We start from the raw sequence: 16,166 nt of genomic DNA on the forward strand, positions 1-16,166 counted from the left end.
ATGGTTGTTTCTGTTAATAACGCTGGTTTTTGGAATATAATTCCTCTCTTCTCAAATGATATTTTAAGGTCAATTTTAGCTGCAATTTTTTGAAGTTCTGATATCTGTGTTTTAGTTTCGGACAGGTACACCAATGTATATGAATAAAATGACACTGAAAGGAAAACAAATATAAGGCATGGATAACCAAGAATATACTGGAATTAATGGGAAAGTGAAGGTCACATAAAACCGAGATTAATACATACAGCAGGGCTGGACAAATCAGAAAAAATCTAGGGGCCAGTAACTTTTTTTAGGTGTCAGACATAAAAAAATATAAATAATATATAATAATTAACCAGTCACTCCTATATCACATTCACTACTATAGGCACCTAATTTAATTTAATTGGCACAAATGTACTAAACCCCTAACTCCATATTAATGCAGTACACAAAGAGCATAACTGAGAAAATATGCACCAACACCAGCCACGACTGAAGGATTAGTTTCTTGATTTAATGGTTACTAGCTGTCACGGGATGCATCGAATGATCATCTCCATTCAAGTCAACGTTCAGTTGTAGTTGATGCTTATAACCATTTCTAAACCTTATAATCTCCATCTTTAGATATGCTAGAGAAACAGCAGTAACAAATATAGCAACAACAAAAGAAACAAAAGCACCTTAGGAAAGAATTTTACTGTCAAGGTTTTTAAAATGCTACCAAATTAATTTTTTATCATTGTTATTTCTAGAGTGCAAGGAAATTCCAAAAATACTGTGTTGTCCTCATACTGGAATTTAGTTACAATCTGAACATTTTAGGCACCTACAAATTTCTTTCATCGCCATGGCAACCGGGTACCTGGGATTTGTCCAGCCCTGACATACAGAGTGTATCAGAATTCAATACTCAAACTTCTTACAGATGATAAAAGAGACAAAAACACATAGGTATTTCTATTAAATAACCATAGGTTGGAAATGAATAGTCAAAGTACATTTTGAGGTGGTTGAGAATAAAACCATTATAAGTCATTTTCTTGTTATCTTTTCCAGAAACTGTTCATAAGTGCGTCCTGTTTCAATACGCGCTCTGCAACGACATGCCAATGCCTGTCATATACGTTCAAATATCACACACATGTGCTGTAGAAGGTTCACAGCTGAAAACACCAAAGCGAGGAGCTCTTCCTCGGATTCAAATGGAGTCTCGTACACTCTCTCGCTCTTCTCTAAACGAACAAAAATGTACTACATGTTGTCATAGCACAGTCATTGCAATCTGACATCATGGCATGTTTAAGAAAATACGTAATATTGATGGCTTTGAAAAATAAGTTATAATTAATTTATACCCATATGTCCGGCTCCATGGCTAAGTGGTTAGCGTGCTGGCCTTTGGTCACAGGAGTCCCAGGTTCAATTCACAGGTGGGGTCAGGAATTTTAACCATAGCCTAATTGGTTAATTTCATTGACATGGGGGCTGGGTGTATGTCTCGTCTTCATCATCATTTCATCCTCATCATGACATGCAGGTCACCTACGGGCGTCAAAAGAAAAGACCTACATCTGGCGAGCCGAACTTGTCCTCGGATACTCCCGGCACTAAAAGCCATGCGCCATTTCATATACCCTTACAGTACAGTTTCTGATTTTGACAGTCAATAATTCCTTTCAGATCCATGGATATTTATCAATTTTTTTTTTTTAATACGTAGACTTTCACGACCAATAAATGGCATAATAAGAAGAATATACATGTAGAAACAAGATGGATGAAAATGTGCAGAGAGAGAAAAATAACATAAGAAAAGGACAATCTCACAAAAGCTCTACAGAACTAGCTGTAATTAATAAAACAAAGAAAGATAGCATTTTACAGAAAGAAAAGAGTGACAATTTTATACATGAGGTTCAGGGTAAAGCTAGGGAGATGAATACATCCAAGAGCTATTTGAAGATGACAGGCAAAGACATTAAGTATGTGATGATATGCACAATGTGAATGGTCCAGACATAACAGAGAAAAGAATATTTAATTTCATAAGGGAGGCAAAAGAAAAAACAAACAAAGCTCCTGATCCTGGTCAAGTAACAGCAGAAATTCCAAAACTTATTAGAGAGAGAGAGAGACAAATTGGTGTTCTAGTTGACTTACACAATTCCATTTACAATGCAAAAGTCATGTCAGATTAGTTGCAATCTAGCTTAACCCTCGAAGTGGCGGTCATTTATCCTGTAATGGCAGCGATATTTTACCGGTGTTGCAGACTCTTAGTATAAATTGTGTTAAAAATCGTTGTTATACATACATAAACAGCACACCCTTTTATCCTCAAAAGTACAAGGAATAAGATGATGATACTAAAGCTGTTATTTATCATCCACAAAGTGTAAGACCAAAAATATGTTGAATTTGTTTATATTATTTATTTTTGCAAAAGTTTTGCTATATATAAAATGTTTATATTTAGGTAAATGTAAAAAAATGACACATACAAAAGAAGCACCAGTTCATAGTAAATAGGTGCGTACCAGTATATAGTTCATAATACTGTTCTTAGCTGGAAAAATTATACAACAATGTATACAACGATTGTATGCTACCACTTGTAGGCCTACATTTCACTCACAGTCACTTGGGTGGGTCTTTCTTTTTACTCCATGATTGTAAGGCCTCCAGAAGTGCACTAGTTTATAACACCCCTGGTGAATACCACCATTACATCCTCGACACCAGAATGTAGACTTCTTCTCCTTCTTCTTCTTTACTTTCAAGCACACAACACATAGGCGATTGTTATTCTGTGGCAATATTTCGAGAGCATGAGAGGGGCCTCCTGCATGACCTGTTGGCCTCACAACTGGAATTGGGAACTGTTCATTTAGCAATCTCCTAACTATAGTGATCATGAAGTCTCATCTTGCTAAAGGCTTATCAGTGTTCTTTATGTACAGGACGTATGTGTCAAATAATGTTATATCTAGAAGATTTGAAAAAAACTGCTTCCAGTACCTTCTAGTGGGTCTGGAACAAGTGGCATGGAAAATACACTTACCTTTATTATCTACACCTCCCATGAAGTTATTGTACTTATGAATCAGTAGTGGTTTCAACCCCTCATTTCCCTCAGTGTAACATCCTGTTGTGAGACAATAGACTGGTTTCCTTGTTTTCGTCTCTTTATAAGCAACCAGCAGAATGTCACCTTGCCTAAAGTAAACGATTTGCCTAGGTTCAAGTTTTGTACCTAAAACAATCTGAGACAGTCCCTTTGAAGATTTATTCACTGTTCCTGTGAGGAAATGATTCAGTATTGCTGAGATGAGTGCATATCAACACTTCAGATTGATATCAGAAGGAAAACTGGCAACTAAATATAGCTGGCTCAGCTGAGACATTCGTGTGGCCAGCCGCCAAGTATGTAGCAGCTAGCAAAAGACAGCGGAATTATGACGCTACTTTGGCAACGATTTACATTAGATTAGTGTAAGATGTTATTATACAAACTATTTCATGATTATGGCCGAACATTTCTCCTTCAATTGATTCGTAATTAGCACATTTCGATGAATAATAATAAGATTATCGAAATAAAATAAAGAGCATGTCAAAACGCCTGATATCAGGCGTTGCCACTGGGCAAACGCATAAAACGCCTGATATCAGGCGCTTGCCACTTGGAGGGTTAATCACCTTAACAAAAAAAAAAGAAACACACAAAAATGCAGTGACCATCCAACATTTAGTCTAATGAGTTTCCCTCATTCTTCTGGTGCCATCTCCTAACAGAAGATTGGCGCCCTTAACAGAGTAAGTTTTCCTATTTTGTGTTTCCTGTACCTGCATTGACATATCATGGATATTGAACCAGTAAAGTCTAATGAATTATACTTTTCAAATGTTTTTACAGATTATACACAAACCAACCTTCAGCAATCTGGAACAAGATATCAATGAAATGCAATTTACATTAGGAAATGCCAAAGAGCCTTTGCATGTTTTTAATGTGCTAGCACAGAGATGTTTGCAAGTTAGTTAATCATTGCATGTCTGATCTTTGGAATACAAAAAGGTCTTTGACAAAGTTTGTCATAACCATCTTATTCATTTGCTGAAAAAAGAATATAGATATTAAAAATATCTGTATCATCAGTTACTTTGACGATAATCAGACTACTGTAATAAAAGAAGGAATCAAATTCAGATGAGAAATAAATAAAATGAGGTGAGAGACAGGGATATGCCCATTTCCCTGAGTTATTCATCATGTATTTAAAAGAAGTATAATCTGAAGAGTTCTGACAAATCAAACAGCAAGAATCAAAGTTAATGGAAAACCAGTAAATGACAAGACATGCAGTGATTGACTGACCGAGTAGTGGAAGCTAGAAGGCCATATGTTTTAAAACTTAATGTTAGTACAGGTAACACAAGATTTATGGTGATCTCTAGAACGTAGCTGCAAGGAAACCTTATGATTATTGAGGGAGCAAAACAAGAAGTTCAGAAATAGACGAAACTCCTGATTATTTGTGTGTGAATTATGTGGTTTGTGTGTTACTTGTGCAACATAAAAGTTAACTAAATAAATGTGCAATAGTATACATTACTTTTACCTAGGCTTTCTGTGTATTGAGTTGTTAAAAAAGTAGCATATTTGAGAGTAATGAACTCAAAGCCATGTGAGAATGGAATACTATACCCATTATTATCGGTCTAGCATCTCTCACAAGATTGATTTCAAGCTCAGATTTCTTGCACACAGCCCTGATGGGCTTTGGCCTGCCAAGCAACCACTACTGAAGGTCTGCAAATTACAACGTTACACATGGTCATGATGAATCCTCTCAGCCATTATTCTTAGCTTTCTAGTCTGGGGTCACTATCTCACTATCAGATGGCTCCTCGACTGTTCTCACACAGGCTGAGTGAACCTCAAACCAGCCCTCAGATTCAGATAAAAATCCTTGACCTGGCCAGGAATCAAACCTGGGGTTTCCGAGTACAAGACAAGCTCTCTACCCCTAGACTGAGATGCTGGGAATCAGTCTGTGTGGTCTTCAGATTTATCTCCTCACAGCAGAAAAACTATTGTAACAATAAAGAAATTGGAATAGAAAAATTTGAGGAGGGAGAAGACTACAGTACAATAGCGACCGCACTATGGCTGTCAGGATTAGGCACCAGCATTAGCTTTTTCCTTTCTAATTTGTAATTAGCACCACATTACAGAATACAAGAGTCAACACCACTTTAGTTATAATGAAGTTCTGGCAACGAGAAAAATACATAGCAATGTGAAAGAGGATTAATTAATAGTCCTCTCACAAAAAAATAAACATTACACGGGATCTTTCAAATTAAACTCTTTCTTGCCATGTTTTAAAAAATCCCTGCTATGTTGCCAATTAACTTTTCACTGAAATATATCACCTACCAATTTTCAAGTTCTCCTCCTTATTAGCTCAAATAACCAACAGTTTTCTGTACAATTAGAGAACAGAAAGAGAACAACGACTGTACTGAAGAGAGAAACTAAACAGGGCAACCTTTATCAATTCTACATTTTTATTTTTATTTCTGGTTTTGTTTCACAATCCAAACCATCACAAAATCCTTCTACACAAAACATATATCAACAAAAATCCCCTTATTTATTAAGCCTTTATAATACGACTGTTACAATACTAATCAAAGACTTGTAGTTAATAAATCTTAATGTTCTATAGGTACTTACACAGAGATGTTTCATTTCTGATATTCTCAAATAAAATATTGAGGGTCTGGAGAAGCTGCACACATACATAGCTGCCACATTTCTGCTTCATGATCTTGAGAAAGAATGATAGCATATTCTTCTCAAGGAAGAAGCTGAGAGGGAGAAAAAACACAATAAAAAATAAATAAGCCATCCATGATTTTTTTTTTTTAAACCAATAGATCAAGTTAATCACTGTCTGAAAATATTGTTCTACACTTTGCCCAGGAAGAGTCATTATTGCTTAAGTATGTATCACGTGAATAATTTGTTAATAATTTGTTAAGTGAATAAAGTACATGCATTGGCCATCATTCACAATATGACTGAACCAATTAAGTCAACACTTCAACAGGTTTGTTTTCTTTTCCTTTTTTGAGATATGATGTCTTTTCTGTTTATGTTATGAGAAATGAGACAAACTACCTACAAATCTTGGTGTTAACATATTAGAAAATTCTTGTCTGCCCAGAATATTAAAAAAGATCTTCACATAATATCAAGATTTCTGAGTAGTTTATCTCATTTCATACATGAATATATTGGAAAAATCTTGTTCGTCCAGAATACAAAAAAAAAAGACATCTATATATTATTTGACACTTCAAAAAAGAGTTCTGTCAGGGGTTCTTTTGTCATATTTTGCTCACAAGGAAACTATTTCCAATGTTAGAAGTATATATCAGCCATGATGTGAAAGGGATGTCAGGACGCCAGATTAGCGGGAATGTCATTTAAAAGGGAAAGGGGAATACGGCATCAGGGCTGTTATTGATCTAGCAGCAAAATCAACTTGGACTTTGAGTGTATCCTTCAGAGAGTAAATTAACTTTTTGGAAAAGATATAAGATCTGCGAATAAATACAGTTAGCATTCTCTCATAGATCATACAGTACCCATAAAATAACTTGGTTGAAGCTTCTGAGATGAAATCATCCTTGATGAAAAATCAGTTATTTGAAATGTCCATAAAAATATTTCAAATTAGTTATGATAAAAAATGACCAGAAAAATCAAATAATGCATATGGCCCAGTTTGGTTTATCCCCTACAGTGTGCCTCATTGCCTTAAATCAGGAAAACATTCCTGGATGATGTTGACAAAATACTGCAAAGAGCAATTTTTTTTTTTAAACTGGTTTACCCCATGACTGTCCCAATAGCATGCTATAGGCACCTAAGAAATTTTGTGGCCTTGGGCTAGCCAAAGCAGGATGGGAAGCCTATCTGCAACACTAACTTAATATATGTAGGAAATTAGCCCTGATTGAAGATGCACACCTCCATCATAAACAAGATTTTAACACTGAGAGGCAAGTTGCATTTTAGGCTTTGGATATTTCATCTAACAATGAGGACAATTTAACTGGTCATCAAGCAAGAAAAACTTCTTAGAAACCTGGACCTCTCATAAGCTGTTACAGAGGAAAGGTATTTTCAAGTGGTAGAACATGTCTTCCAATACATTAACTATACAAGCAGTTCCAGATAGAAGTCTACTGAGCTTGATAGCTGCACTCGCTTAAGTGCGGCCAGTATCCAGTATTCGGGAGATAGTGGGTTCGAACCCCACTGTCGGCAGCATGGTTTTACGTGGTTTCCAATTTTCACACCAGGCATACCTTAATAGAGGCCGCTTCCTTCCCACTCCTAAGTCTTTCCTGTCCCATCGTCGCCATAGGACCTATCTGTGTCAGTGCGACGTAAAGCAACTTGCAAAAATAGAAACCTTAATACAAACTGCTGCCACCATGAAAGCTACAGTGACACTGAAACCTTTACTATCAATTACAATTTTCTCTTTTTCAGACACTTCACACTCAATTCTAACAAAGATCAGTCCATCGGATGGGAAGGCCACTTATTCAAGTCGTGAATGTATACTGTTACTTGTATATTCTATTCACTAAGGTATAATTTGTGGATCAAATTGGTCAACAACACACACAAACGACAAATTATCAGCTCCAAGATCAATTCAAGACTCAAGAATACTTGTTTATTATAAAGACATTGGTACAGTTCAACAACACCAGTAACAACAGGTTTAATGTGTTATTTTAATTCCATTTTTTAAATGTGTAGTCTGATGACATTTCATTAACACCTAGATTAAGACTTTACTTACCAATGAAGACAAGATATTACCCCATTGGACTTCAAATATGCATATAACAACATCAGTTTGGACAGGGCTTGTGTGTGTTCTCAACATTATGTAATACAAATTAAGACATACCAATTGTAATATTTTATTGGTGTTCATATACATGCATGCTATTTCCACTTTTGATCAAATCCGAGGATGACCTAATATAGCAAGGTCAAAACTACACCAACATTAATAAATAGATAAGATTAATCTTATGGTATTGAATAGGTAGACCTTTCTCTACCCTTTGATAGTCATCAATTGTCAATACGGACCATAATGAAATTCATAACTTACGAACTGAAACCCTTGGTGATGTACTGGTATTTGCACCAACAATGAACTGCAGATGAATAACAGGCATTATCGTGTATGTGCAACACTGGCCTCTTTAATACAAACTAGAAAATGACAAGTCTTTGAAGAAGTATACTGGATGTCACCATATGGCTCCAATAGGAAAGATGATACTGTAGCAATAAACCAGAGGCAATGTGTGGCTTACCTCTTGGATTCAACTGTTTGGTTGAAGACCAACCTACAGCAAGCAATGGAGGTAGATGCAGAAAAAAAGCAACCACTTTTCTCTTTGAAAAAAAAAATCAAATAATCATAAATGTGTCTCTCGATCATGGCAATCCATCATCAATGGCTGCTAATTTCGGATGACCACCAGCCATAAGACATAGCCTGCATGGTTGCTAGGTAACACTGTCCATCCGTCCATCCCTCCATTCATACCTTAAATTACAGCCTGCACGGTTGCTAGGGTTACACTTCCATCACACTAACTTCTGTCACGTCAACTTCCTTAATGAAATTTTCAAATGACCGCCAGCCATGAGGCATATTTATGTAAAAAAAAAAATAACAACAAATCTACGAGCCATGTCTTCCCTACCCCAGTGGGTACTAGAGCAGCTAGAGGTGGGATGTCAAAGTCTGTGACTCACATCTTGGTAGAATTGGATTCTTTAATGGACTTTCTGCATGGTATTATCCCGACCTTGATGAAAGACTAAACATTCTACATCATTTTAAAAATTTTCATGAAGAATTTCATTCTGTAGCTCAAAATTACTCAAATAGCATGTTAATTATTCTGGATCCATGCGGTTAGCTGAATGTCAGTCAGATGAATATTTTACCTCACATTTTAAAACAAGTAGTAAAATGCTTTTTTTTTTTTTTTTTTTTTTTTTTTTGCTTTACGTCGCAACAACACAGTTAGGTCTTATGGTGATGATGGGACAGGAAAGGGCTAGCAGTAGGAAGGAAGCAGCCGTGGCCTTAATTAAGGTACAACCCCAGCATTTACCTGGTGTGAAAATGGGAAATCATGGAAAACCATCTTTAGGGCTGCCGACAGTGGGGTTCGAAACCACTATCTCCCGAATACTGGATACTGGCCGCAATTAGGAAACTGCAGCTATCGAGCTCGGTAGTAAAATGCTTTGCTGAATCTGTACTTTCCCTTTAGTTTCTTTTAACAATAATAGAGAGGGCAGACTATCTGTGAAAAGTAAATGTTGTAATAGAGTTCATGGGTATAAACTCCCAGAGAACCAGCAACATGAGTTTGTGATTAAACACATAACCCTCTTTGGATCAGTGGTAGTGTGTCGGACTCCAAAAGGTCACGGGTTCAAACCTAGCAGAAGAAGTCGGATATTTGAAGGGCAAGAAAAAGTTCCTTAGAGACTCCACGTCGCACAATATCGGCATGTAACACATATCTGGTGACACATATTGTGTTTACAATCCTCCCACCCCACACAAACAAATCTAAAAAAAATTAAGAACTCAGCCATTATGTGAATGACCAACAAATCACTTTCCTGTTACACTGATAAAAGACAAGCTATCCTCTCACTGGATAAATATTAATATAGTTTCTTACATGTTATTCACAAAGATAGTAAAATCTTTGATTTTTAACACACAAAAACATTCATATATATTCGCTACAGACTGTTATGTCTTTCAGCATTTAGTCTGCAAGCCTCTGTGAATTTACTGAATGCCTCCACAATCCTCTACTTCCAACTAGCTCTGTGGCCAGGAGCATATGCAAAAATTATTTTTGGGTGTAGATATTAAATATTAAAATTTGAGGACTTTGGGTGCATATTGTGAAATTAGGAACACAAAATTAAAACTTTCAAGATAACAATTATTTAATTAAGACACATTTGTATTCATGTTAATGATTACAACAGCAGGCATTTCCGGGGTTTTCTGGCCAGCTCAGGGATTATATTTTCTACTGTCACATGGTTTTCTTTGTGTATATACAAAAGAGCTAACACATTCAATCTTTCCTCCGCAATCATATTTTGCAAATAACCTTTTAAATAATTCAGGGATGAAAAGAGCATTCTGGTGTGGCAGTGGTTACTACCAAGACAGCAAACAGTTTCAGTACTCGACATATCGTTGGGATAATATCACTGCTGCGAAATGTTAAGAGCAGAAATTAAGTCCATTGGTTCAGGATGATTTCTTTTAGAAGAAAAACATACAGGGTCTCTCACATAAACCCGACCGAGTGCACGGTGTTTGATCACTGTGCTACGGCAGCTGCCTCAGCTGAACTTATATTGCATGCGGCCGCCCTGCTTTAAGCGCGTATACAATCTTATATGAAATCTTACCTTATAAAAGATGTTGGAAGTGTCATCCTTCCTGGGTTATACAGACACTGTTTCTGGTAACCTCACTCTGCCTGACATGAGTGACTTCTACCACTGTAATGTATCTGATTTCATTCGTAATGTTCTCTTTCAGTTCCTCCAATGTGTGAGGATTTATTCGATATACTTTTTCGTTCAGTTTACCCTACAAGTAAAAATCACACACTGCATTTACTAACATCTCGAAAAAAATAGGCCCAATTATTCACCTTGCACTAACAGCACACCAAACACCAATCTTCCCTTCACAAGGAAGGGCTTCATAAACACTATTAGGATTTTCTGCACACAAACAGCAAGAGTTACGACTGTTCACATGACCAGGTGAAACCAGGCCTCATCCGAAAAGAACACAAGCTGCGGGTCGAACAAACGATCATTCAATGATGCAAAATACCACTCACAATATCTCACTCTTGTGGCTTGATCAGCAGGTTTTAAACAATGTTAAAACCATTTGTGTGTGCGGATGTTTTTTTTTACTGAACACTGAGCCAGTAGTTTCAAATTTATTTACAATTTATTAATTTACAATTACATGAATCTGAGCTCGTGAAGGTGGCACTTCAAGAGGAAATTGCTGAACAAATGCATCGCGTACCCACTGAGCCGACTCCTACTTATAATAAACTTTAAATGTGAAAATAACTATCTCACCATGTTAACAGCTAAGATTCAGACTGGCGACTGCTAGACTGAACACGTGCACGCTCCTTGCAAGGTTAAGAACTACGCGCCCGCCTCCCGTACTGCTGGACAGTCTGGGTTTATATGAGACACCCTGTGTATATTTATTAATGGAAGCATCAACACATTGTTGACAAATACATAGTTAAAATTAAAAGCAAAACATTGAGATACTTCAAATCTTCATTTACATGGTTGCCACAATTAATCACAAGTTCTAAACTTCTTTTTTTTGGGGGGGGAGGGGATTTATCTCTCCAATCCCCCCTTCTGCATACACCCCTGTCTGTGGCCTCTTTTAATTCTATACCTTCTGCTTTTTTGAGCACTTTCCCCCCCACATCTGTGGAGTTGCGGGTGCGAACTGTGTTGTGTATGTGGCTTTGGCCCTGTTTCACGGCTGGATACCATACTTGGCACAGAGAGAGAGAGAGTGTGCGCGCACGCATGCGGGGGAGGGGGTGTATGTAATCACTGTTGCGTGTTTCTGTGGTGATTTGTAGTGTGGTGTGTTGTCTGAATATGAAGAGGGAAGTGTTGGGACAAACATAAACACCCTGTCCCCAAGTCAGAAGAATTAATCACATGAAATTAAAAAACCCCAACCTGGCCGGGAATCAAACTCAGGACCCTCTGAACCGAGGGCCTCAACGCTGACCTTTCAGCCAAGGAGTCAAGACATTTAGTTTCATACCTCTTTCCTTGAAATCATTAGAAACTGAGTCTAACAACAGTCACCTTTGTCTCTCTCTACTTCTCTTACCCTCCCTTAAAACCTATCATCCTCCATTCACCTCATATGACCCCACCACCAAAGCTGGTGTACGCATACAGCTCCGCCAATCAAGTTCATTCCTAATTTAGCCTTTATCTCCTCATTCCAAGTACCCACCTGCCATTGTTCCCACCTGTTTGTTCCAGCGATCACTCTCACTACTTTCATATCTGTTACTTCTAACTTATGAATAAGATGTCCTGAGTAGGTGTATGTATGGTCGGACAGAATAGCAGGCTTCATAGCCTGAGTCTCGCCATATAAAACAAGACAATAAAGAAAGAAAGAAAGAAATAAATATATTACCATCCTGGGAGAAAACACACCCTAAATACTTGAAATTATCTACCTGTTCCAGTTTTGTATCACCAATCTGTCATTCATTTCTGTTGAATTTCTTACCTACTGACATCCCTTGGAAAGGCTAATTTTCATATCATACTCATCACACCTATTTTCAAGTTCCAGGATGTTAGACTGCAGGCTTTCAATGCAGTTTCCCATACCAAGCCATTAGCATAGGCTAAACTGTTAACTACATTTCCCCCTGCCACATTATACCTTTCAGTAGATGATCCATAGTTGCTCTTTGATTAATGGTAGAGTGCCCTTCGGATCCCAAGATAGAGGGTTCAAACCCAACAGAGGTAGTAGGATTTTTGAATGGTGGGAAAAAATCCATTCGACATCATGTCGTATGGTGTCGGCATGTAAAAGATCTCTGGTGACACATTTGGTGTCTACCTGACAAAATTATTATCGGCACACTTTATCTTGGTGCATTTACACCCTAGTGCTGAATCAGTCAACCTCGGCAATCTTCGTGATTCGTACTGGCAACCTTTGAAACACAAACTATGAATCGTTTAAGCATCGTTGTGCGACATCTGGCGTACACCTTATGTACTAGTACTGTTGTTGTTTACACAGCAAAGCCAAACTATAGAATTCATGGTAGGAACAAGATTCGCATTGAGAAATGTTATATAATGTTATATAATGTGTATCTGACACAGTTATTGGCTTAAGATAATAACAGTTTAGAAACTTCATATCGATCGATCATATTCTCGATTCAATTCAGATTTCATTTTTATTCAGTTGGCAGCACTACTGGAACCGGGACAGCTCCCTCCTTACTCCTCACCCCGTACACAAATGCACCAAGATAAAGTGTGCCGATAATAATTAAAACTCAGTCACAGATGCCCAAGAGAAATTTGGGTTTACTCTGCCCTCTAGTAGGCCTAGAATAAAATGGAATGTCAAAATTGATGAACAGACAGCCAGATGGCACCAAATTTAAATGTCTATTATTATTATTATTATTATTATTATTATTATTATTATTATTATTATTATTAGATGATCCATATAAACTATGAACAACTAAGGTGAAAATAAGAGCCTTATCTAACACCTGTAAATACCCTGAACCAAGAGCTAATTCTAATTAAAATCAAGAACCTTTCACCTTTTAATGCAATTATTACGTTCTCAAAGAATGACACTTGTTTACAAAGACGTGTTTCATCTCTTAATATATCTTCAGCTTAGACTGAACTGTACTCAAACTTTGAACGTATTAGGTCATGTTCAGCACATACTGAAGAGATGTTAAGTACAGAAAAAAAAATGGTTCTAGCACTTGACAGAGTCTGATATCTCGGAAAGCATGCATTTCCTTACCCATATTTATGTACACTTTTTTCCTTCTCTATATGTGAGGAATCCAACCTGAAATTATACTGTGCATTTTTGAAATACCCTGTATACTTGTCAAAGACTCTATGGATATCAAGTGGATTCATGGCAATTCAGACCTTGCCTGGAAGATGTCTATAAAGCCAGTCAACTGAGCATCTCAGTGCTGAATTCTTCTTGTGTGTGGTATACAAAAATGCACATGTCCAATATCACTTCAAACTAATTTGTTTATAGCCATCATTAAAATATTCTATTACACTTTGTATAATTTACATCCCTTTGTCATGTAAATATATAATAATACAATTTCTAGTCATATAGAGAGAGAAACATGCAGAGAAACACAAAGTAGAATGAACACAATGACAGGTCAGTATAGAAATAGGAGACAAGGACAAATGGAAACACAAAAGGAAAAGGACAATCTACACATCTTCATATACTGCTGTCTTCGAACAGACAGGACAGCTATCTTCATCAATCGCACCTCTCTCTCCTCAGCCCCTAATGAGCTAATTTCTGCTTCCCAACTGAACAGAAAAAAAAGAAAAAAAGAAAAGCAGAAACAAGAGAGGAGTATTTGAAGATGTGTAGAATGCCCTTGTCCTTTTTTGGTTTATTGTTTGTCTCCATCTTTTCTTTCTATTGTTCCCTCTTCCCACACTGGGCAACCTGTCATTGTGTTCATCCTACTTTGGGTTCTTTTTCATGTTCCTATCTATATATATAAAAGTGAAAAAGAGAGAGAGGGAGGGAGAAAGAGAGAGTGAGTGTGTCTTTCTCTCATATGGACTCAAAAACTACTGGACCGATTTTGCTGAAAATTTTACCATTTGTTCTTATTACATTTGAGATGTTTTGGGAAGTGGTTTGAACGAAATTCGATGGGTAGTTTTTTTATGATGACTAATTTTATATAATTAATTTAACTGCAAAGCCACACCAACTTATGCTGTATCATGATAGACCGGTAAGAAATGCTGTATGTGGATGGGAACACACCGCCATGTTTTATAATAATACGTTTATTGCAGCCAATGGCCATAAAGTTTTTTTTTTGCTAGTTGCTTTACGTCGCACCGACACAGGTAGGTCTTATGGCGACAATGGGACAGGAAAAATGGCTAGGAGTGGGAAGGAAGCAGCCGTGGCCTTAATTAAGGTACAGCCCCAGCATTTGCCTGGTGTGAAAATGGGAAACCACGGAAAACCATTTTCAGGGCTGCCGATAGTGGGGTTCGAACCTACTATCTCCTGAATACTGGATACTGGCTGCAATTAAGCGACTACAGCTATTGAGCTCGGTATGGCCATAAAGAAACTTACATACACACTGTATACAAGTAGATGTTACAAATTATAATTTCATTTGGATAATTGTCAGTCTACACGGTATTAACTCTCTTCCGAGCAGAATTTCTTAAGCGACATACGCCAGTTCTCACGAAATTGCACGTGTTATCGATTGCATGACTTACCACACAAGGAACAACTACAGTCTTCACATGGTTCATGGAACCAATCGGTGCAACAGATTTTGAAGTGAAAGCCATGGATTGCAAACCTTGTCACAAGGTGCCTCAGCTCGTAGTTCGTTTCATTCCAGTCATTTGTCAACATCGCGTCTGTGCTGTAGAAGTCAATCCAGATGTCTTTCTTTTTCCTCTAATGTTTGGAGATTATTTCTTCGTCAGCTGGCGTGGATGGCAGTACAAACTGTAGACAAAGATCTTCCAAAAGCATTGTTTCGCTGCACAACTCGTAGCTCAGTCTGAATGGAGGAAAATTTGGAGATGGCGAGGACTCGCTTCATATACGTGGCCTTAACGTTTTCGATGTCCTTCAAGTTCGCTTTGGTGAGGCATTCCCAGATTAACTGTAATCCGTACATAGCTATGTGTATGACCTTAAATTTAAATAATTTAATCGCTGTTTGGAGTGAAATCTTCCTGATGTGTCTGATATCATTTATTGCAATCAGAGATGTGGCCACTCCTTCTCTAACGTGCAGAAAATGTTCTTCCCTGTGCCTGTAAAGTGATTCCCAAATATTTGAATCTGCTCACATTGCTTAATGGTTGTTGGCCTAAGTATATAATGTCCTTTGCTGCTTGTCTTCCTCCTTTCTTGAAGGTCATTTTCACTGTCTTCAGCCTGTTGAGTTGGAGATCGTTGTCGTTCACCCAGTTCACTAGGTGATTGAACGCTTTTTGTAGCGAAGTGATCGATGTTGAAACCAGGTCCGTATCATCCGCATACAGGTATATCTTTACATCTTCTGTCTTCGTTGCCTGCACCACATTGTATGTAGCAATGCTGAATAGGAGGGGGCTTAATGGGTCCCCTTGTAAGACTCTGATCGTCTGGTCGATCAGGTTAGAGATCATAAGTGCATCG

General features: G+C 37.5%; 1 protein-coding gene across 4 annotated transcripts in view; it reads right to left on the reverse strand.

Moving 5' to 3' along the window:
• ema (C-type lectin domain containing ema) overlaps positions 1-16,166 on the reverse strand; it is a 177,194-nt gene that overhangs the window by 136,331 nt on the left and 24,697 nt on the right. For 3 of the 4 annotated variants that reach the window (XM_067149861.2, XM_067149863.2, XM_067149860.2), the window contains one exon: positions 5,735-5,868. In XM_067149861.2, the coding sequence (XP_067005962.2) occupies positions 5,735-5,868 (134 nt within the window). Of the gene's footprint in view, positions 1-5,734; positions 5,869-10,561; positions 10,694-16,166 lie in introns of those variants that run through there. The other variant, XM_067149862.2, reaches the window with a different exon arrangement.

The sequence above is a fragment of the Anabrus simplex genome, chromosome 6 (genome assembly GCF_040414725.1).
Source record: "Anabrus simplex isolate iqAnaSimp1 chromosome 6, ASM4041472v1, whole genome shotgun sequence".
Lineage (NCBI taxonomy): Eukaryota > Metazoa > Arthropoda > Insecta > Orthoptera > Tettigoniidae > Anabrus > Anabrus simplex.